The sequence below is a fragment of the Lissotriton vulgaris genome, chromosome 5, assembly GCF_964263255.1.
Source record: "Lissotriton vulgaris chromosome 5, aLisVul1.2, whole genome shotgun sequence".
Lineage (NCBI taxonomy): Eukaryota > Metazoa > Chordata > Amphibia > Caudata > Salamandridae > Lissotriton > Lissotriton vulgaris.
The window spans coordinates 846,043,483-846,066,830 of record NC_141693.1 but is presented as its reverse complement, the minus strand read 5'-3'; the positions used below and the strand labels follow the sequence as shown (position 1 = coordinate 846,066,830).

The following is a 23,348-nucleotide window of genomic DNA, read 5'->3' as shown; positions in this document are numbered from 1 at the left end:
ATTCCACAATCACACTGCTAATAGATGGGCAAAGTCTGGAATTGAAAGAGGTCAGCAGTATGATCATAATGGCTTTTCTACCTTCTCAGCATTACAGTCTTCCTAAGGTCTCACATCAGTTATTTTATAAATATTTACAAATCAGAGAACTTTTTGAAACAACAGCTATGGCAACTTCCACACTCACATGAATTATTGAAGTACTTACTGGATCTCTCTCTCAAAGCTAGAATAAGCACAATATACATACAGCTTGGTAATTCAAGAAGCACCGATACCAGCCATCTTGCTAACAAATGGAGTCAAACACTTGGCACATCTATAGATGTATTCGAGATAGTTTTGGCTTTGCATACGCTAAATAATTCCACTCACTCAATCAATCTAGAACTGCAACAATTCCGCGTAATTTGCCCGTTTTATTATACTATGAGAATCAGTAAATGGCAACAACAACCAGAGGGACTGGTCAGGGGTGGGGAAGATGGAACTGGGAGGAAGTTATCATATATACTGGACAATGCTTAAGATTTGGTTTAGTCTTTACTACTAAAGAGATAATGCTGGGATTTAAAGCATGTGATAATGTTGGTATCAGGAGCTTTATATCTAATGTTTTAGTTGCTGCTCGCTTATGTATAGCGAGAGAATGGTTTTCGCCTAAATCTCCTACCTTTTTCAAATGGATGGCTCTCATGAAAGATATCTATGAAAAGGAACGAGCATTAGCCAAGACTAGAACTATAAGGTCAATGCAAACATTTTCTATATTTGGAAATATTTTGAGTGAAATAGGGGGGCTCCTTGTATATAGATATGTGTATATAAGTAAATATTGATATGCTCATGGAATAGGCGTATCTGTTAATAATGTAAATAACGTCAATGTCCATTACTATCTTTCTTTTTAATTGATTATTATTCTCTTCCTTTTGTTTTATGTGTACCCTCTGTTGAAAAATAAAAATGTACAAAAAAAAAAAAAAGGTATTGTGAAACGTGTGCAACGACATCAAATGTAACTAACCGACATGATGGTTCTGAGGTGGTGCCAAACTCTGCAAAAATAAGTGCCCTAATGAAACAAAGTATAAAAAAAAACCTTGGCTCCAATACCAGGGAAATGAACCTGGACTTTCCGATGACAGTACAGGCCGCCAGAAGAGACGTCCTATCAATTAAATGCTCCCTCCAGTGAACCAATGCCAAATATTCATGCTATACCACGCTAAACTCCGTTTACTACATCAGGGGAAGACCCACTACTCTATCGACCCCCAAATATGCGGCTAAGTTTGTCAAGTCATTCCAGACGAGAAAGAAAAGCTACTCCTCAGTTGCTAATGGAGCAGGCGCAGAACACCTTAGTAACCTTAGAGTGCGATGGAGTAACTCTCAGACTCAATATTGTTGCACTTTCTTGGTGAGTTTAGTGCCTCCCTTGACATTGGTGTCTCCAGCCACCCGGTATAATGGCACAGGCAGTAAGCCGGAACCCTAGTTCACCCCCACTGGATCAGTTCCTGGCAACTTTAGCAAATCCACTATTAGATGTTTTGCAGTGGGAGGGTTCCCAGAACTTGGCCCGACTGGGGGCCATAGTGGGAGGTTGGTGGGTATGTTTGTTGGGTGCTGTTTGCTGCACACAGTTGCCTGCGCTTGGTCTTTCCCGACCTTCCCCAATGTCCCCTCAGCCCATGTACACAACCTGCATACCATGGTGTTGGTTGCCAGTTTGAATGTGCAACTGGCGAGTGGTGATTAGACGGCACAAACCCTTCACAACACCCTACCACATATGCGATCAGTTAAGACCATAACCTAGAATATCCGAGGCCTCAACGATTGGTGAAATGCGCGACACGTCCCTGCAAATTCGAGGCGGCATTCAATAGATATTTGCCTTCATCTCACTAAGTGTGCCCTGGTGAGGCTGGGTGGAAGAGCATGTGGCATATTATTCAAATTGTGCACGTGATGTGGCTATACATGTCCACAAGGGCCTACAATGGTGCACCAGACAAAGCATGAATACATTATTTACATAACAAACAATTACATATAAACATTTTCATTTTGCACAATATCAAAAGGGTCGACACCTCGACGTCCAATCAAAAGCACTAGTCCATTCTCACCATTACAAATTAAAACGAAATAGAACCTCAGGTCACTGAGATTAATATTATGTTTTCACGCTATGTCTATATGTAATTGTTTGCTATGTAAATCATTTATGAATGTTTTATGTTGTGTTGTGATTGATGTATAAATCAAAATTCAAAATTTTTTCATGTTTCACTTATTCTGTGTAAATGTCCTGTTTAAATTGGCATATGATTTTCTAACATATAAAGTGCACATTTGTTTTGAATACCAATTTGTACCTCTTTTTCTTGCTTTTGTGTTTAGACTTAATGATGCAAACATTTAGTGTAATCCCAAGATATTAGGGAGCAAAAAGTTACATTTTGCAAAGCTTGTTGTCGCAGAACCACTGTTAATTTAATGATATAGTCCCCAGGTTCTGAGCATTACTGGGTATCCCCATAGATCATACGGATAGGCTGCCAAGGGCGGGACTGATTGCATCTGAACACTGTGTGCGATGTGCGACTCCCTGCGCTTATTTCTTATTACTCGCGAAGAAATGACCAGACATTGGGTGATTTTGAAATGCGGCGTTGGAGGAGACTCTGGAAAGCACACTCAACCGGTCCCCGCATGAACATGCTATTACGCTATGTGAAGAACGTGCTACCGGAGGGATGCAAACTGACTGCAATGCTCCTTTTACTCTCTAAGCCTCGAGTGGCAATGAGATCCTTTCGGCGCGTGAGCCAGCACATGGTGGTCTCGCTCAAGGATGCCGATTTCTGCCAGGAGCTCGCCCCAAGGATGTGTGGCCCCCTGGAGGCATACCTATGTGCCCAAGCTGACTCAGGAGGAGGCCACGACTCCATATAGCAAGGTAGATCTAGCAGGGCCAGCTGCAGCAGGGGAGTGTACCCACTAAGGGCAATTGCTGGGCCCAGGCGTGGCCAGGGGTGAATGATGGATGGAGATTGTTGCAAACTGCGTGCTATAATTGTCACCATATAATTTCTTGCTTGCTGAGAGTTCCACCTCCTCTTCCCTTTCGTCTGTTCACCACTATACTAAACGGAACGAATATATGACGTTACATCGCAGTGTTTACACCGCAATACCTTTACAACGCAGGTATTACAACGAAAGTGGTTACAACGACTTGCGTTGGAGGGCGCTGGACTTAGGAATAGTATGATTTACTATGCCAACTCCAGTCTACATACAGTAGGGAAGGTGTTGGAATGATAAATCATACTATTCCTTAAGTTAGAGCGTCATCTACTGCAAGTCATTGTAATGTCTTTCGTTGTAATACCGGAGTTGTAAAGGTATTGCGGTATCCGCACCGTGATGTAACCGATGTTTCCCAAACCAAACAATATGCATTCATTGTACTTGCGAACGAGTAACACTGTACTCCTACTGAACCGTTATTGTTGTACACTGTGCTGTCTTATCTTGTTTGAAACTCAATAAAAAGTGTTTTTTTTAAGTGCTCTTTAAACCATACCATCCAATTATCATTTATGAATCAAAGGCCTCCCTCATCAATCAACTCAAAGGTAAAAGTGTTAGTTAAGGTGCTTTGAACAGTCTCTTGGTGGTGCTAATCTCATTCAGCAAGTTCAAAGTGGCTTTATGCCATAAAAACACATGCAACATAATATTAGCCATACCATTAGCAGACCACCTCCAAAGCCCCTTGGCTATCCTCTTAATCAGATTTCAGAAGGACTTTGATAACTTGAATCGGGAACAGTGTAGTCCTCCTCCGAAAAATGAGTTTTAGCTCTACCTTCATCTTATAAGGAATATGCTACTTACCAGTATGCATCTGTTCTTGGCATAGAGGGCTGCAGAGTGGTACATTATGAATCGATCACCATCTGGTGTTGGGCTCGGATGATTGCACTTGTTTTTCTCTTGGAGAAGTCTTTTGTAGACTGGTGACTCCTCCTTTGGGTGCTAGTGCGCATGGGCATCGGCTCCATCTTTAGATTGTTTTGCCATAGTAGGGTTAGATGGAGTAGTATGATAGAATACAGATAGAAATGCCCATGTAAGTGTATCTAAATAAGATAGTGTTGGAACAGACACAGGTTTCGGGGGAGGCTGGGAGGGCATGTACCACTCTGCAGCCCTCTATGCCAAGAACAGATGCATACTGGTAAGTAGCATATTCCGTTCAAGGCATATGGGCTGCAGATGGTAAATTATGAATAGACTATACAGCAGTTATCTCCCTAGCGGTGGTCACCAGTGTCTGTTGCAACAGTCTGAAATAAAGTCTTTAGTACAGCTTGTCCCACTCTAGCCTGTTGTGTTGCCTGCGCATCTACACAGTAGTGTTTTGTGAAGGTATGCGGTGTAACCCAGGTGGCTGCTTTGCATATGTCATCTAGGGGAATGTTTCCTAAGAATGCCATAGATGCTCCTAGTTTACGTGTAGAGTGAGCTCTAGGAGGAACAGTTAATGTCCTCTTTGCTTTTAAGTAGCATATTTGTATATATTTTACAATCCACCTGGCAATGCCTGCTTTAGAGATAGGATTGCCCTTATGTGTAGGAGAAAACGCTACAAATAGTTGTTTTGTCTTTCTGAAAGTTTGTGTTCTTTCTATGTAGTACAATATTGCCCTTCTGACATCTAATGTATGTAGGGCCCTTTCTGCTACCGTCTGGTTTTGGAAAGAAGACTGGTAGTTCCACTGGCTGATTGATGTGGAAAGCTGAAATTACTTTAGGCAAGAATTTTGGGTTTGTTCTAAGAACCACTTTATTTTGGTGTAACTGGAGAAATGGTTCTTGTATTGTAAACGCTTGCAACTCACTTACTCTTCTGAGTGAAGTAATAGCTATAAGAAAGGCCACCTTCCATGTGAGGAATTGTATTTCACACCTATGCATAGGTTCGAAAGGTGGTCCCATTAGTCTGGTAAGTACTATGTTGAGATTCCAGACTGGGGAAGGCGGTAGTCTTGGTGGAATTACTCTTTTGAGGCCTTCCATGAAAGCTTTTATTGCTGGTACTTTAAACAGGGAAAGATGTTGTCTGTTTTGTAGGTACGCCGCTATAGCTGCAAGGTGTACTCTAATAGAGGTGTTCGCAAGGTTACATTGCTGCAAGTGTAGTAAATAGCAAATAATCTGTTTAGTGGATGCGTCCAGAGGGTTGATGTTGTTACTGTTACAGTATACAGCAAACATTTTCCAATTTGCTGCATAGCATGCTCTGGTGGTAGGACGTCTTGCTTGCTTTATGATTTCCATACAGTTTGGAGGCAAATCTAAGTATCCAAATTCTATGACCTCAGGAGCCAGATCGCTAGTTTCAATTGTTTGATATCTGGGTGCATTATTTCTCCATGGTTCTGTGTAAGGTGTATGGGTAATATTCTTAGCTTTTGATGTGGCACCTGTGAGAGTTGCAGTAGCGTGGTGAACCACGGCTGTCTTGCCCACGTGGGTGCTACTAGTATCATTGTCATTGAATGTAGTTGCAGTTTCCGAACCACTAATGGAATTAGCGGGAGAGGGGGAAAAGCGTAAGCAAATTTGTTGGACCAATTTATCCATAGCGCATTGCCCTGGGACAGGTGGTGTGGGTACCTGGATGCGAAGTATTGGCATTTTGCGTTGTGATGAGTGGCAAAGAGATCTATCTCTGGTTGTCCCCATCTTTGGAAGAATGGCTGCAGTATTTGATTGTGCAGTTCCCATTCGTGTATTTGTTCTGACTCTCTGCTTAGGAGGTCTGCTATCTGATTTTGAACTCCTGGTAGGTGTTCGGCTAACAGATAGATCTTTTGAGGAATGGCCCATCTCCAAATGTCCTGTGCTAGTCTGGATAGTTGGAGAGTGTGTCCCCCCCCCCCGTTTTTGAATATAATACATTGCAGTCATGGTGTCTGTTCTGATCAGGACTGCTTTGTTGAGGATTTGCATTTGGAAAGATTTTAATGCTAGAAACACTGCTAGTAGTTCCAGATAATTGATGTGCAGTCTTTTTTGCTGTACACTCCATTTTCCCTGCACTGTATATTTCTCCATATGCGCTCCCCATCCGGTGAGCGATGCATCCGCTGTTAGTATCACTTGTGGAATCGGTTCTAGAAACGACCGCCCCTTGCAAAGGTTTGTTGTGTTCCACCACTTCAGAGAGCGATGTGTGCGGTCGTCTACCAACACCACAGGGCTCGACAAATCCACTCGCCCGCTCGCATTTGCGAGGGAGAATGGATGAGGACGAGCTATTTTTAGCTCCTACTCGCCCTTTCTGGCGAGTAGGAAACAAACTAACTTTTTTCCTCTGCCTTTGAAAACGGAGCAAAAGTGACAAGATAACAAGATTTAAAGGCATTTTTATTGCTCACAAAGGAACTAAGCAATAAAGATGCCTTTAAATCTTGTTAACTTGTCACTTTTGCTCTATTTTCAAAGACAGAGGTCAAGTAGGTTGCAGTTGGGTCGAGGGGATTTTCCAAGTTACTAGACCTGCAGGACTAGTACAATTTTTCAGATTTGTCGAGCCCTGCACCAGATCTGTAATCTGACCTTGAGCCTGATTCCACTGTGTCGCTAGACACTCTTGCAGTGGACGCATTTGTAGTCTGGCATATGGTATAAGCAGTATGCAGGAGGACATCATCCCTAACAGCTGCATGAACACTCGAGCTGTTAGTGAGTGTTGTGGTTGAAATTTTTGGATCAACGTGATCATTGTTTGGATCCTGATTGGATTGGGGTATACTTTGGCTTTTTCTGTGTCTATAGTAGCCCCTAGGTATTGTTGAACCTTGTTTGGTTGTAGGTGGGATTTTGTGTAGTTCACCGTAAACCCTAGCTAATGCAGCAATTGAATGGTCTTCTGTGTGTTTTGAAGACATTCTTCCTGTGACTTGGCTTTTATTAGCCAATCGTCCAAGTAAGGGAAGACATGTATTTGTTGTCTTCTTAGGTGTGCTGCAACTACTGCTAGGCATTTTGTGAACACCATTGGTGCTGTTGTGACCCCAAACGGAAGGACTTAGAACTGATAATGTTGTCCTTCTACTACAAACCTGAGGTATTTTCTGTGGGCTTTGTGAATTGGGATGTGAAAGTAAGCGTCTTTTAGATCCAGTGTAGAAAGAAAGTCCCCTTTCTTCAGTAAAGGAAGTACTTGTTGGAGCGTGACCATGTGGAAATGTTCCGAGTTTATGTATGCATTGAGAGGTCTGAGATCTAAGATTGGTCTTAGAGACCCTTCTTTTTTGGGGATTAGGAAGTATAGAGAGTATACTCCTGTCTCTTGCTGATGTTTTGGAACCTTCTCTATGGCATGCTTTTGTAGCAGTGATAGTACTTCTTGTTTTAACAATGTCAGATGATCTTGACTCATTGGACTCTGTCTGGGGGGATGTTTGGTGGGGTAGCTGTGAGTTCCAGGCAATAACCATGATGGATAATTTGTCTCACCCACCTGTCTGATGTGATGTTTTCCCAGACAGGTAGGAACTGTGATAAACGTCCCCCGACCGGTGTTATATGGTCTGGGGGGAGTTGTATTAAGTCACTGTTTTGGGGTTGGGGAGTTGCGGTTATTATTTCCGCGACCTCTACCCTTGTTGTTGTTACCTCTGTAACTGCCTCTTGAATTACCTCTGGGTGATGTTGGTGTAAAAGAGGTAGATTGCTGGCTTGTGTCTGTATTTTTTGACCCCCCTCTAAAGGTGGACCTACGAAAGGAACGCCTTTGAGTTGGCTGTTGTAATGCTCCCATTGATTTAGCCGTTTGTGTCTTTTATCATCTTTTCTAAAGTCTCATCTGTACCCGAGCCGAAAAGTGTTTTTTGATCAAAAGGTTGGTTCAATAAAGAGGTTTGTACTTCTTGTTTGAACCCTGAGACCCTAAGCCATGCATGTCTTCTTAACATGATACTGGTGTTGATGGATCTTGCTGCAGTGTCTGCCGCGTCTAAGGCACACTTAAGGAAGTGTTGGTTATTATCTTCCGTTCCTGTATAAGCTGGTCTGCCCGTTTTTGATGTTCCTTAGGGAGATGTGTGATGAGTTTTTCTAACTCATCGTAATGCGCTCTATCATAGCGTGCTAGTAGCGCTTGTGTATTAGCTATGCGCCAGCTGTTTGCTGCTTGGGATGCTACCCTTTTGCCTGATGCATCTATTAGCTTGGACTCCTTATCAGGAGGAGGAGCTTCTCCTGTAGATAATGAGTTTGCTCTTTTACGAGCGTTTGTAACTACAAGCGAGTCCAGAGGTACCTGTCCTTTGATAAATATTGGGTCCTTTGGGGCTGCCTTATATTTTTTTATCAATTCTTGGGTTTAATACCCTAGCCCTCACAGGGTCTTTTAATATGTCTGCTGTGTGATTGAGAAGACCCTTTAGCATAGGTAGTGTGCCTGATGTTCTTTGTGCAGCAGGTAGCGTTTCTAAAAGGAAATCCTCTATTTGAGGTTCTGTATGTAAATCTACCTTATGGTATTTTGCTGCCCTATTAATCAACTGCACAAAACCTGTATTATCATCAGGTGGTGAAGGTTTTGAGGGGTATAATTCTGGGTCGTTATCATCTGACCCTGCATCATAATTCTACCATGGGTCTTCCTCATCTGGGATAGTGTCGTCATCCCCATGAGGTTCTCCCTCCCCTGTATCACTGTCTACATCTGTTTGAGGTGTAGATGGTCTTGGTGTAGAAGGTGGAGGAATAGCTGTCATAGTGTGAGGAATAGGAGAAGAGGGTGTGTCTCTAGGCCGAGGAGAAAGGGGAGGAGTTGTATTTGTCCCCATTGTTCTCTTTTTAGGAGGAAGAGCTTTGTCATCTAGCTGTTCATTTTTCCTCTTTTTCGGTGATTTTGTCACTACTTTGCCAGTTTGCGGATCGATAAACAACGTCTTTTGTTTTGGATCTGTCTGCTGCTCCTATGTCGGCACCGAAGTTCTTGGTTCCGAAAGGTGCCTTTGCTTCTGACCGTCAATGTTCTGTGTTTTCGGCACCGAGATTTTGCTCGATTCCGATTTTTTTCGGTGTCGAGTAAGTCTTCGACGTCGAAGCATGTTTCGGTTTCGACATGGAATGTTTCGATGCTGAGCTTTCCTTTGTATGGAGCTTCGGTGTCGATGTCGATGTCGACTGTTTCTCGGATCCGACATGGTAGGAGGCCGAGAGTTTTGGTTTCGGTTTAGTTGCCGGGCCCGAAGGCGGGGCGTCGGAAACTTTCTTCGGTAGTCTGACCGGGCTCGAAGGCGGGGTCGGTACCACACGGGGTCGGTTTTTTGGTAAGGGGACGTCGTCACTCACGGTTTGTTGAACGTCGATTTCTTCGACATCAGACTGGTCCACTTCCGACCCAGACTCGTCTTCATGTTCATCTTCTTCTTCTTCGAGGTGCTGGTCCTCGAACAGCTCCGGGATTGCTCCGACTGCATTCTCGAAACCTTGTGTCTTCGGGCTCAACGGTTTCTAATCGTCGACTTGGAGGAGAATGCTGCGCAGGCTTCGCAGTCCCTGGATTCGTGTTCAGGCGATAGGCAGAGGTTGCACACCTCGTGTAGGTCCTTGTGTGGGAACTTAGCACCACACGTTGGACATCTCTTAAATGGAGTCCTTTCCATGGACTCCGGGCTGGACTACGTCGAGAAAGGCCTCCCGGTCTCGTCGACGTAGAAGAAAATGTTTATTGTTGGAGTCGAAACGCGTCGGAATGGAAATGAAATTGCGTTTGATATCAATACCATCGAATTGGAAAGGGAATACGCGCCGAAATATCACTTCTTCTTGAAGTCGATCCGGAGCGCTTCGATCCTCATCCGAAAGCGATGGCGGAAAAAAACAATCTAAGGATGGAGCCAATGCCCATGCGCACTAGCACCCAAAGGAGGAGTCACCAGCCTACAAAAGACTTCTCCAAGAGAAAAACAAGTGCTATCATCCGAGCCCAACACCAGATGGCGATCTATTCATAATGTACCATCTGCAGCCCATATGCCTCGAACATGCTATTATTATTCAAGAGGCCTAAAGGATGGGTACAGATTGATGAGACCCCGCTGGACTTTTTTTTTATCACTTATGCACCCACTGTTGCTACAGCTATTTTCGTTGGTGACTGAACTGGACTGAATAGCATCAGCTTGACGAGGTGGTGGAGTGCTTTAGATGGACTCCGGAACTAGAGGACAAAGTGTTGCACGCCGATGACCGATTATTCTACCTCCATCACCCCCGTTCACCAGGTCCGTGAATGGTTCACATCCCAAAAGATTTTGGCAAAAACAGTGGGCTTCAGATGAGCTGAGCCAAACCAAACACCTTCCCACCAATAGGCCCGGCAGATACTGGAAAACAGGCCTTACTCTACCACATTATGGTGATGCAGCATAGCTTAAAATATCCAAGGATACGTAGCCCGGAGTCAAAAGCCTGGTCAGAAAAGATTCCCTCCTAGCTAAAAAAAAAAAACACAGAAGAGGGGATTACTTCATTGCAGCGCACTCCTCTTACTCCTGATAGGTGAGCATGCAATCTTCAAAATAGTAGGCATGCCCAAAGCCCTTAACATGCTACAAAACTAATCATTTCAGATCCACTTACCTTGTCATTTCTTTTGGCAAAATAGACTTCCTACGGTTTTGATGGTGAAATGCCACGAATTGCAACACAATGGTGAAGTGATCATGGCAGATTTGGCTTCCTATTACAAAGCAGCTCACCTGATTATAATTATTCAGCTCCGACACAGCCTATAAAACAGAGCTATTGGCCCAGAGAGAAATATCATTGCAGTATTTTCTCTATGGAGGGCGTTACTCGCTGGCATTCTTGCTGGCAACCAAGACAGTATTCAAGGACTGGAAAGATTATATGACACTGCTGAAATAGCAAAGAGAGAGACTGGCCAAAGAAGCCCCTTTGTGGTTACACAAAACTTACCTAAGCAGCTGCCACATCTGGAATTAAAGGCAGAGATAATTTCGGCAAACCCAGATTAAATGTTTTAGTTTCTCACAAGACTATGAAATCTTTCACCAATCTCCAGGTAAAATATGAACTACCTTGGATGCAATTTTATAGATTTTTACATTTGAGGCACACCCACGTCCTTTACTTGTCCGAAACAAACAAATGCCAGTCTACAATTCTATGAAGACAAAGCTTACTATATCCACCCCAGAGGGAGGGAAGAGAAGCTCTGGAGTAGGGAAGTCACTAGTTATACATACATGTAATACATTTTATGACCTCGGACAAGTCTGGGAGTCAGACCTGTCCACCTTTAAGATGCAGTCCTGCAGGCCCCATTGATGACTCCCACTGAAATCACTATACCTGGTAGATACTGCCTGTAAAATCATCAGGAGGTTCTGGAATGTAAACTGATCAATCTCGACCAGTCTTGCTCAATATTTTAAACAGCCTTTGGGTAAACACGTACATAAAAGTATTCCAGGGGTTAAGGGGTTAATGTAAAATTGGAGCTCGCTAAAATTCGAGGAAACCAGATGTTTCAAGCATAGCCAAATGAAGCATGGCTTGAAGAATGAAAGTTTTTAGAGCTACCAGTTTACAAGGCCAAAGGTTCTCCACAAAAAGACGAAAGGAAGTAGAAAAGTACTGTGGTTTTCTTGTCATTGAGATGGAGGGATTAAGCATGAGCAGCAATTCAAAGGACATTTAGATGGGTTGATACAGCCATGTTGGACCATTCGTAGGCACTGAGGTTTGTTTACTTAGATTGTCTGTTCCGATACAACAAATCCCCCAAAAATAATTGTATCCAAAAAAATGCCCGATACAAGATATTCCTCTAACGTAAAGATCTTTAGTTAAAAGAACAAGGTACTCCACATTTCAGTCTTCTTGGCACCAATGCCACAGTATATTTGGAAAGTAAAGAGCCTGAAATAAGCTAATAAGCAGTGTGAAGCTAAAAAATGAACTGAAAACAAAATATGATTGCTTATGAAATAAAATGGTTTTAAGAGGGAAAGACATTCTACCTGAAATAGAAAAGGGTTTTGCATCACAAACACTGCCTATCTGCGTCGGCAGCATCATCTATGTAGCGTTATATTCACAGAACCTGATTTAAAGCCACATTTTCATTCATGCAACACTACTGTAATCATATTAACTACTCCTATCTAGGTCACTGATAATACAGTCTTAAGTTGTTTTTATTTGGTGCGGTAAATTGGTTTACAAGTGTTAATTAAAGTCGATCAGAAACATACCTATACGAGGTCGTGGAGTCCAATCACTTGAACTTGCGTGCGATATACGGTCATCTTCATCACTGTCACAAGTAGGAGAACCATTCCCTAGAATATCAGTGCAAGAAGGGGGGTGGGGGAGAGAAAAGGGATTTATGATTTCTGGTTTACAGTTGGTTATCATGAGAATGCTAACATGCAGTCTAAATGCGCAGATACAATCCGAACCACTTTGAGTACTGTATCACTGATTTAAGACTAGTAGAATTCCAAATAAAGCTGGTAATAAAATGCTCAAGAGCGTAATTAGTAAAATGAAAATATTGATGTTTTATTTAGTGAATATGAACATGGGCACAAGGCTTGCATTTTGTAGCAGCCCACTGTACAGTCACATACATAATCCTAATGATTTTATTTACCAGAGTGTAATTATTAACAAACTCAATGGTTCAGGGACTTATGACCACCTTACATGTATTGTTAATTAAATAAAGTAAGAAACCCAGTAAGATAGCGGGAGCAATTATGCAGTAAAATAGCAAGCACGTTATATCTGCATTTTGACACCCTTTAGTTGTAGCCCCCTTATTTAGAGATTTCTACCATTTCCTCTGCAGACAGGTATAGGAGATATTCCAACAGAGTGAGTGGCTGGTCGGGGTGATGGCAACTCCAGTGCAACTTGAGTACCGGGCGTTAATAAATGCAGCAAGGCTGTCTAGAGGACAGTGATTTTTAGAGGTATGGCAGTGATCCAGCGCTACACTTAATCAGGAATCAATACTCATTTACATTTCATACAAATGGCCCATACACATTCACCCAACTCATGAAATCCCTGTTGCACTGGGGTCAAGATTTAATGACGTCAAAATAGTTTTCTTTACAGGTTCATGTCTAACATTTCTAAATACATAGCTAAACCTGTATATCAACTCTCTTTCCTCTGTTCGATGTTCCAATTCGTCGAGCAGTTGATGGTAATATTAAAACTATCTAGCTATCTAGTTCGCTAAATAATCACAGACTCTCGGTAAGATTAACAAAGTTTATCGTAGAATAATCTGAAAAATGAATGCTCATTGCATTCAGGTTACAAATGCAAACAAAGAATCTCACAAAAGGGAGAACAACATCAGCAAAAATGCAAACCGTTTCATACTCGTGAATGAACGATATGCACTTGAAAGAGTGAAAAGATGAAGAGACAAATTTCAGCAAAATAATGTGAAACATATAGGGGATAGATGAAGAGACATAAGTTTCAGAGTCAAAAATACATTTGCAATGAATTATGCAAACGTACAAATCAAGAAGATAATACTAACTCAAGGGATCAGAGAAATATCACCCCAGCGGCCAAGGAACTAGTGGGGGTTTCCTGAAATAGAGTCAGGGAACAAAGATTTCAGGGTTCAGGAATGGGCCAGGAACAAGGACAGCTGGGCCTCTCTGCAAACCAAAAGACAGCGACGAATCACCCCTCTCTCCTCTCCAGATGATCTACTTCTCTCTCTCATTCTCTCATTCTCTCTAAACACACCCCAAAGGTACCCCAGTTACACCCTAAAACCTACTCTTCAACCCCACATTGGTTGAAACAATTTATTAAAGGTATTCTCCTATTGGATGGTTTAGGGGGTGTTCAATCACACCACCATGATCACATTCATAGTTCTGCAGCTCATTGTTTTACATCTTTTCACATGAGTCTTTCAGCTACGTCGCAGAAGTCTTGGGTCCCATGAGTCTTTCAGCTACGTCGCAGAAGTCTTGGGTCCCACGGCCAGTCTTGTCTTTTGGCAGACAAACAATGTTTTCCTTAGCTGATCAACCTTGACTTTCTCATGTTGTTGTGCAGCGCTCAGCTTTTATGTCTATTTATCATCGGGTTATTCATGCTCTCTCCAGCCGTATCTATAATGTCAATTTTAGGAAAACACAGGCCCATTTGGCTCACTTGACGAATAAATAATCATAAGCATTCATTAATTACATGGAAGTGCACTTTTCACTGTTTGCCACTTACCTTTGCATTATCCCATGTTAATATTCTTTCTTCGAAAAACTTGAAGCAAAAGCGGCATTATTATTTTATTTTTTTAAAGTGAGATGCAAGGTGCAAAATGCAGCCTCGTCATGCATTAATTTTGTCTTCTTTTCAAGCGCAATATAAAATGCGGCCTAGTTCTTTCATGCATTAGTTTACATTAGTGCACGTATGAGCAGAGCACTTTCCAGTGCAAAACCCTGCTCCACCAGCAGCAAAAGCAGTAGCGAACAGCTACATCTGTGGCATTCTATACAGAAACTAGTTGGGATCGTAGTCGCTACTAAGCACTGAAAGACTCCAATAAGTAATCTACACTTTCGTAACTGGACTAAAGCCCCCGTGAAACTGGAGAACTACGGTCAGGTTAGCATCCGACTATCCTGACGTACAAACATGCGCGCTTACCTCATCCTGTTTTGGCACATTCATGAGTTTCAATTAGGTTCTAGATGAATGTCTTAATGCGTGGCAACAGCTCAAGCCCTGTCAACTATTGACTCACAAATAACAGAATAAGAAAAGCTTCAGCTATTTTGAAAAGTGTGTCCCGCACTAATCAATGAGTGAAAAAAACAAATACGATATTCCCTCAATTAAAAATCTGCACCATACCAAGCTCCTTTTTTTTTCCTTGAAAGGAGAATATTCACAATTAAATAAATGTAATTTACATTTACAATTAAATACAATATCTCTCAAGTTCATGGCTTGGCTGAGCTAAAATTACAGGAAAAAGATAAGGAACGTAAAGGCACGCTAACCGGTATTTATTATGTTGCCTGTGCAATATTTCCATTCCTTTTGTCCACCAGGGCACAATTTCACTGTTATTCGGGCACTGGAGATAGGAAGACCATTCACATTCTATTTAATGGCAGGGTTAGGTGAAAACGAGAGATGTGGTCTACCTAAATCACACAACACGGGATAGCGTATTATAAAACCAGTAAATCTATTTTACCAGTTTTACTACTTTGCAAAATAGGTCTACTCTGTACCTAAAAATATTTTTCATTAAGGGCAACAGGGGCGAAGAAATAATTGCAAGCGTCATCCATGCCACTAATAAGGAATTGTATGCCCCTAAAGAGGGTGTGGACTATTACATTCTTTTTATCGAACCTTGAAATGTGCAAAACTCTATACGACATAAGCCAAAGACTGTTTGCATGCGCTGTAGGACTGCATCACCACAACAATTTAGCTGGCAAATCTCAATATGACTGTCATCCTGTAAATGTTTGCCAGCATTTCTTAGCAGACCATTTCCTCAAGGAATGGCGGTTATGCACAGATTTGCTACATTAGGAGATGACTACAGTAGTCTAACTGGCACTGCTCCGGATCATAAAACTCTTGGGTGGTTAAGTGACTGCAAGCACTTTACCATAGTAGCTGTGGGCACTGTGCTCCCTTAAGCAACTCACCCATTTCTCAAATAATGGCACTCATGTAAACTTCCTTGATAATGCGGCATTATAGCCTTTGTATAATGTAAACCAATTATTAAACATCAATGAAATATTACTTAGCCTGTAAGCGCACATGCGTAGCTTGTAGTGCTATAGATTCATATGCTCTGCATTCCCTTAGTAGGAAACATGCATAAGCACCAACTCCATATAATGCATTTAATTGAGCTGGAAGAAAGATTACTCCCTCTTCACACACTACTATAAACCCCCATCATCTTGGGAGGAGATGTCACAGAAAACACAGTCTCTCTCTGCAACCTTATACATAGGTCCATTATACTGGGGATGCTTCTTAGCAGAGAGGCCAGTATTCATCTGCATCCTTGTATATACAGCTGTGCTTCAACAGACAATTTTCAAAACAGATAGAAGTTAATCACTACACTATATTACATACAAACCATTACGGTGGGGAGAGGTCACTATTTTGCTATATTCCACTACATTCATTCATTCATCGTTGTACTGGAGTAAAATCCCCTTTCACAGCTCTTGCTGGGAATTATAAACTCTATTTGCCTGCAGCACGCTCGCTCAGCTTGCTACTACCTTGCTGAGCTTTTACTACTTTTTAAAACACTCTGCACTGTTGCGCTGATCGATTGTGAACGCAGGCGCTTATTTTTATCTGTGACATCTCTGGGTGTGACAAAACTTCCTTAGACCTTACCTTGCACTATAATTGATTTTTCACCCCGTACTTTGCGGGATTCAGGCCGATCCAGGGCTCGTTTGACCGCATCGCGGCATTTTGGCCGCCATCTTGGGTGTGGGAGCCAGGAGGGTGCCGATTTACAGGCGCCATCTTGGTTGAGGGACCAGAGGTTGTCTCGTAGGACTCCCGCGCTTGGAAGAGCATTTAAAGCAGGATTGCACTCCAGCACAGGTAGACTATTTGCCTGCAGCGCGCTCGCTCACCTTGCTGAGCTTTTACTACTTTTTTAAAACACTCTGCACTGTTGCGCTGCTCGATTGTGAACGCAGGCGCTTATTTTTATCTGGGACATCTCTGGGTGTGACAAAACTTCCTTAGACCTTACCTTGCACTATAATTGGTTTTTCACCTCGTACTTTGCCGGATTCAGGCCGATCCAGGGCTCGTTTGACCGCATCGCGGCATTTTGGCCGCCATCTTGGGTGTGGGAGCCAGGAGGGTGCCGATTTACAGGCACCACCTTGGTTGAGGGACCAGAGGTTGCCTCGTAGGACTCCCGCGCCTAACGGTATTTAAGATGCATACCAGTCAAGCGCGCAGCGTATGCGCGCAGCGGGCGCGCCGTAGGCGCACCGGAGGCGCGCCAGAGGTAAGCCCGCTTGCGCCCGTTCGCGCACAGGTCGCGCCCAGCGCCAGTCAACCTGCCTCTTCTGTTCCATCTCGAAAAGTCTACCCTAGGGAAAAGCCATTCAGATAGGCCAGCGCTCTAGTAAGGGCAGCCAGCCGGCAGCATTCACCAGCTGTCCGTGGATGTTATCTTGTGGCCTGCTCAATGTTCGCTCCCTATGTAAACATCATGTGGAAATCGCACTTTTAATGGAACTTTATGGCCCGGATGTGCTATTTCTCACGGAGACTTGGACCAGAGCCGACAGTGAGGTAGAACTTGACTGGCCTGCCCCCCGGGCTTTAAGATCAGGCACAACCCCCGAGTGGGGGGTAGAGCGGGAGGCGTGGGCTTCATCTATAGGGAAACACTGGACAAATCCCAGCTTGAGGTTAAAGATGTCCGAGGGTTTGAGCTTATGGGCTTCTCCCTAAAAAAAAAAAAAAAAAAAAAAAAAAAAAAATCAGAAGGGAGCCTTATACTCTGGATTGCTATGCTATAGGCCACCTAGCAGCTCCTCGATAGCCTCTCTTGACCTGGTAGATCTTATCTACGATCTCTCAAACCCATGCCAGGCTCTTTGTGCTGGGAGACTTCAACCTCTGGCCAAACGGACCATCAGATACAGCTTATAGAGTTTTATGCCAGGCCTGTACAAGCTGCTGCAGCTGGTGCTTTCTCAAACTCACCAGAAGGGTGACATCCTAGACTTGGTCTTTGCGGATGATACCCAGGTTAAGATCAGGGACATAGTCTCTCAGGGCTGGACTGATCATTCCCTTATTTATTTTTCTTTACTCCTCCCAACTGACTCCTCTGGAGATAGTAGCTCAGGTACCACTAAGCTCAGTAGGCAGTGGTCTAGACTCTCAAAAAATCCCACATTACCAACTCTTCTACCGGGTGGTTTCGGCCTGGGGGAAGGTGTGGAGGAGAGCTATTCGAGCCTCTGCCAACTGATCACTAAATCTTTGGATAGAAGGGTTCCTTTGCGGAAAGCGAAGGATAGGCCTAAACATGCCACCCCATGGTACTCCAACAACCTCCTCCAGCTGAAACTGCAGTGCAGACAGGCGGAAAGAACCTGGAGGACGCACTATCTTGAGTCAGACAGAGTCCGGTTCAAACAGGCACTCCTGGGCTATAAAGCACAGATTAAGTGTGCAAAAGCAAGTATTTGGAGGATATGTTGGCCCAGGCAGCTAATAAATCACAGACACTGTTCAAAATTGTTAATGATCTTTCCCATCCGTCATGTGCCATCAACAATATCCCGGGCTCCCAGACCTTGTGTGATTCTCTGGCTTCTGCTTTTGAGGATAAGATGGCCAACATTCTGAGTGGTCTCTCTGACCCATGCATTTCTTGCCCCCAGCATTTGTTAGAGCCAGCGCCTCGGTCCACTTCTAGCGCTCCTGGGGAAATTACAGAGCCCTCACTGCTGGATAGTTTCACCTTTCCCTCATACGAGGATTTTTGCACTCTGGCCAACAGTGTGTCCTCCGGTTCTCCGATGGACCCGCTACCCCATAAGTTCGGGAAACTGTTCCACGAGGAGCTTTCCCCCCCCTCTTTATTCCATCTGCTGCCAGTCATTTAGCACCGCCACTGTTCCGGAAAGCTGGAAACTTGCAGTGGTATCCCCTCTTTTGAAGAAGGCTACGTTGGACCCTACCTGTTCTGCGAATTATAGGCCTATTTCGCTGCTCCCTTTCCCCGTCAAGATCATGGAGAAATTTGTCACCAATTCTCAGTCTAGCTTTTTAGAGACTAATATTTGCTGGATATGGCCCAATTTGGCTTCCGGCCAGCTCATGGCACTGAGTCCGCACTGGTGGTTGTCCTGACGATCTTCGTTCACGGGTCGACACTGGTCAGGCAGCCTTTTTAGTGCTGCTCGGCATGTCGGCCGCGTTCGACGCGGTCAACCATGCCACATTAATTAGCAGATTGGAGGCGATTGGGGTGGCTGGTTTGGCCCGTGACTGGCTAGTCTCCTACCTTCATAGTAGGCATCAGGTGGTGGCCCTGCCGCCTTTCAGATCTGGTATCAGAAAGGTGGGACAAGGTGTGCCTCAGGGGGTCAGCAATCAGCCCGATTCTATTTAATTTATACCTCTGTCCTCTGATCAGGCTGATTAAAACCTTCGGCATTTCGGTGATCAATTATGCCGACGATACACAGCTTATCTTTTCCTTTGAAGGCAGAGATGCTGTGTCTAAGGAAACTTTCCATCGCTGCATGACTGCCACGGCGGACTGGCTGAGACATAACTCACTCCAGTTCAATGGATCTAAAACAGAGGTGCTGTATTGCTCTACTGATCGAACCCCCTCGTCCCCTACCGACGGGCTTCTGGCCAGCTTCATCCCTGGGCACAGTTGCGGCAGCAGATGCTGCTCGTAATTTGGGCGTTATGTTTGGCCCAAATCTTCAGCTTGATGCCTTTGTAAATAAGACCATTGCCACATGTATGATGCTGCTTCGTACATTGCGTGAGATTCTTCCCTTGCTTCCGGCCCCAGTTAGACCGGAGGTAGTGCGCAATATCATTCTTAGCAGGCTTGATCACTGCAACGCACTACTCCTGGGCGCCCCAAGCACTTTGATCAGGAAACTGCAGCACATACAGAATATGGCAGCTAAGCTTGCCCTTTCTCGGATGCACTCGGCCTCTTCTTTTTTAGCGCTAAAAGACCTCCATTGGCTACCGGTTCATCAGCGCATTTGTTTTAAGGCATCTTGTATAGTCTTCTCCTGGTACTCAGCGGCTAGACCTCTGCGATCTTCCTCTGCATGTTTGGTGGCAGTTCCTAAAATTCAGAGGGTACGGATGGGCGTCCGTTCCTTTGGTTTTGCTGCCGCCAAGCTCTGGAACTCCCTTCCCCTATTCTTGAGGAGTCTGAATGAACTTCCCTCCTTTAAAAAAAGGCTGAAGTCCTACCTCTTTCCCAGGGTGGTGTAATTTCTGTGATTGCGCAAACGTTAGGTAGAGTCAAAGCGCCAGGATACCCTCTGGGTGACAGTCTGCACTATAAAAGTATGCGATACATACATACATACATATAAAAGTGGAAGCCCTGCACATGCGGTGGAGTTGAACAATCAAAGAAACAGCTGTGAAAAAAAAGGCTTTGGCACAGGTGGAGATTTCAATGATCTCAGCTGAGGGATGGAATGTTCCAATACCCTTATAGCCCACCGTAGCTGGACTACACCAGCCATTAAAGGCACTCCTCTTCAGGTTAGGCGTTTAACACTGGAGCAGTACTTTAATGGCCGTTATTGCCTACTACAGTAGACTATAAGGTTATATTAGAACTGTGGAATGTAAAGATCTGTATTACAGAGAATAAAGTCCTTCACAACTTATAAAATATTGTACAAGTCTTCTTGTATAATAGTCAAATGTTTGGGTTTTTGTATGTCCTTTTTTGATTGAGAACATTCTACCCTGTTTTACTTAAAATCTGTTTGTTGAAACGTTTTCCGAGAAAAAAAAAATCATGACTGGACTTCAAAGGCATATTCACAGCAGGAACATATACCAAGGTATTTCAGTGCATTGGTAATTATGACAGGCATGTAATGATATAGAACCAATTGCAGTATGTGTGAAGTGCCTAACCGGTGTGGTCTAGTGTTGGGTATTACCCGCCAGTTCTCAAAGTGGGGATCAGAACCAGTGGTGACCAGTTGATGAAAGCAGCACGTGGCCTGGGGAACCTCACAAAGACGACAAGCCTTTGAAGCTTCCCCTTCGTGAACCCTGCCCATCTGGGAGCGGAGGCTTGGCACCTCATTCCAGGATGTGCATTGTTTCAGGCCCCCAAGAACAGCAGGCTCTCGACCCAGGGGTCCAGAAACATGTCTGGTGATGGCAGCTGAAAGCTGCCACTCAGCCTGGACACTAGTGGTGGGTTAGTTTTCAGTGGGCATCTCTAAGGTGCCATCTGTGTGCATTTTTCATTAAATCCCACACTGGCATCACTGTGGGGTTATTGTGCTGAGACGTTGGATACCAATCTTCTCAGTTTTCAGTGTAGCCATTATGGTACTGTGGAGTTTGTAATGACAAACTCCCAGCACCATATTGATGTAAATAATTAATTTACTCTTAATTTCTATGCAGGTAAGTACTTAATCAATAATAACTCAGATCGGGTGAAAAAAGACAGAGTCCGTGGTGTTAGAGTTCTAAGGGTTTTATTCCTTAAAAAGGAATGGTCATGACCAAGATATCATGTTCTGACCACCACACAGGGTGTCAGAAGGGATAGATGAACGCGCTCACATTTTATTAACAGTACATAGCTTATATACTTATTGTACACCATTGAAAACAGTATAGAAGGCGTAACAGCTGAGAGAAGACAAGATAACAATATACACGTGGTACATGTGCGTAATCAAGAGGCGTGAACTAGAGGTGTGTTCTGGAGACGTCACTGATAGGTGTCACAAAGGGGTGGCACTAACAGAAAATGTGGCAATGTCAGCAGAAATCGGAAGCTTGGATGCGCGCGCAGCTGCATGACGTGTAATTGGAGGGGTGCAGGGGACTTGACATTTACACTGACGGAAAGAGACAAAAGTCTGGCATGTCAGATCAACTTGGGCTTCTATCATATCTGATATCTGATGTTTAGGAACTAAGCTATCTGGGCGGAAAGGTCTCTAGAGCAGAAGCTATTCTATACTTGCTGTGAGTGCGTGTATAAGCGCCTGGGTGTCTGTATGAGAAGCGTGGGGGCATGGGGCCTTCCATGGAAGCATGGCAACGAAGCTATGAATTACTTGCACAGAGACAGGTCGGCCCTTTAGCCCTGTAGCTGAGGAAGGATGTTTACTGAAGCTAGCAGGCAGGAATGTATTTTCGGGGAGGGAAACAGATAACTCGAAGGTTATAGTCAATCTTGGCAGGCAGCAGGCTGAGCCGAGCGCAAGGGGCCGCGCTGAAAGTAAGTCAGAGTTCACGAGTACAGGGGCTGCCTTGGCAGAGATTTCTCGGAGTCAGAAGCCAGAAAAGAGGCTCGGTGGCAGAGATTCAGGGCCTACTTCAGCCAGAGCTGAAAAACATAGGAGTACACTACAAAAAGACGTTGGCATAGCATACTTAGGAACGGACCATTCGACCCATTCATGGTGGGTCTGAAAGAGGACATGTTAACGTTGGACGCAAATGTATTTGCGTCTTCATAGCTGACACAGGAGGGAAGTTACATGCACTTTAACTCGTACATGGAGTCGGTGGGGTACTCGCTAGGGAACACAACTTGACCATAAAATTTATATTACCTCATTCCCTCCTTGTTCCCTACGGACCCTTCATGATATATCGATCCTCATGAATCGATCAGTCTGTTCTTGTAACATTATATGTTCATCTTTCTTTCTTTGACTGTTTGAGAGACAACTGGAATGTTCAATGCACGAGGTGGCACACAGTCCACATATCGCTGGCCCACACTGTAGGCACAGGCAGCAGCTGAATACTATAACAAGGCCAATGCCTAGGAATGATAAGATCTTCCATCCCCAAGCTGTTAACGTTGTCCAGAACCAACCGGACCAAGTCCAGGTGCCTGGATTCTGATGTATCTGATTCGCAATTTTATGCAGACGGGTAATAGCTTGATAGACAGATGGTGCATTTTGTGGGATGAAAACGCAGCAACTTGACCCGATGACCTTACAGGCTCCACCTCTATCTGCCAAGATGACGTCAATAACAAGACGATTTTGAAGGACAACAACCCGCATAGCAGATTGCTCCTCTGTTAAGTTACCTAAGGCGGAGGCAGTTTCATGTACTACTGCTTCAAGTGTTCTAGTTAATCTGCGTATTAATTTACTGTTTTGGACAGGTCCTAGAAAGAAAAAGAATCCTTTATTGAAATCAGTGTACTGTTCCCATGCCGTTTCTGTGTAGTCGACAAGTGGGTATCTCTTTTGGGTCTATTCGGTACTAGATTCGTATTTCTATGGTAATCTGGGGGAGCTAGAAAAACAGGTGGAAGAAGGAATGCAATGTAACAAGTACCATCCCAATCTGGAGGTAAACGTATGTATGCGGTATGACCACAAACAAAATAGGAGTGACTGATAGCTTTGAAAGACGATTTACCATGATCACTGAATTCGACCACAGTAGTGCATTTACTATGACCTACGTGTACTGAACCT

At 43.9% G+C, this 23,348-nt stretch overlaps 1 protein-coding gene across 2 annotated transcripts in view; it reads right to left on the bottom strand.

Moving 5' to 3' along the window:
• The window catches only part of SIRT1 (sirtuin 1), a 491,295-nt gene that overhangs the window by 363,139 nt on the left and 104,808 nt on the right, over positions 1–23,348 (bottom strand). For both annotated transcript variants that reach the window (XM_086922398.1, XM_086922397.1), the window contains one exon: positions 12,330–12,416. In XM_086922398.1, coding sequence (XP_086778524.1) covers positions 12,330–12,416 — 87 coding nt within the window. The remainder of the gene's footprint in view (positions 1–12,329; positions 12,417–23,348) is intronic.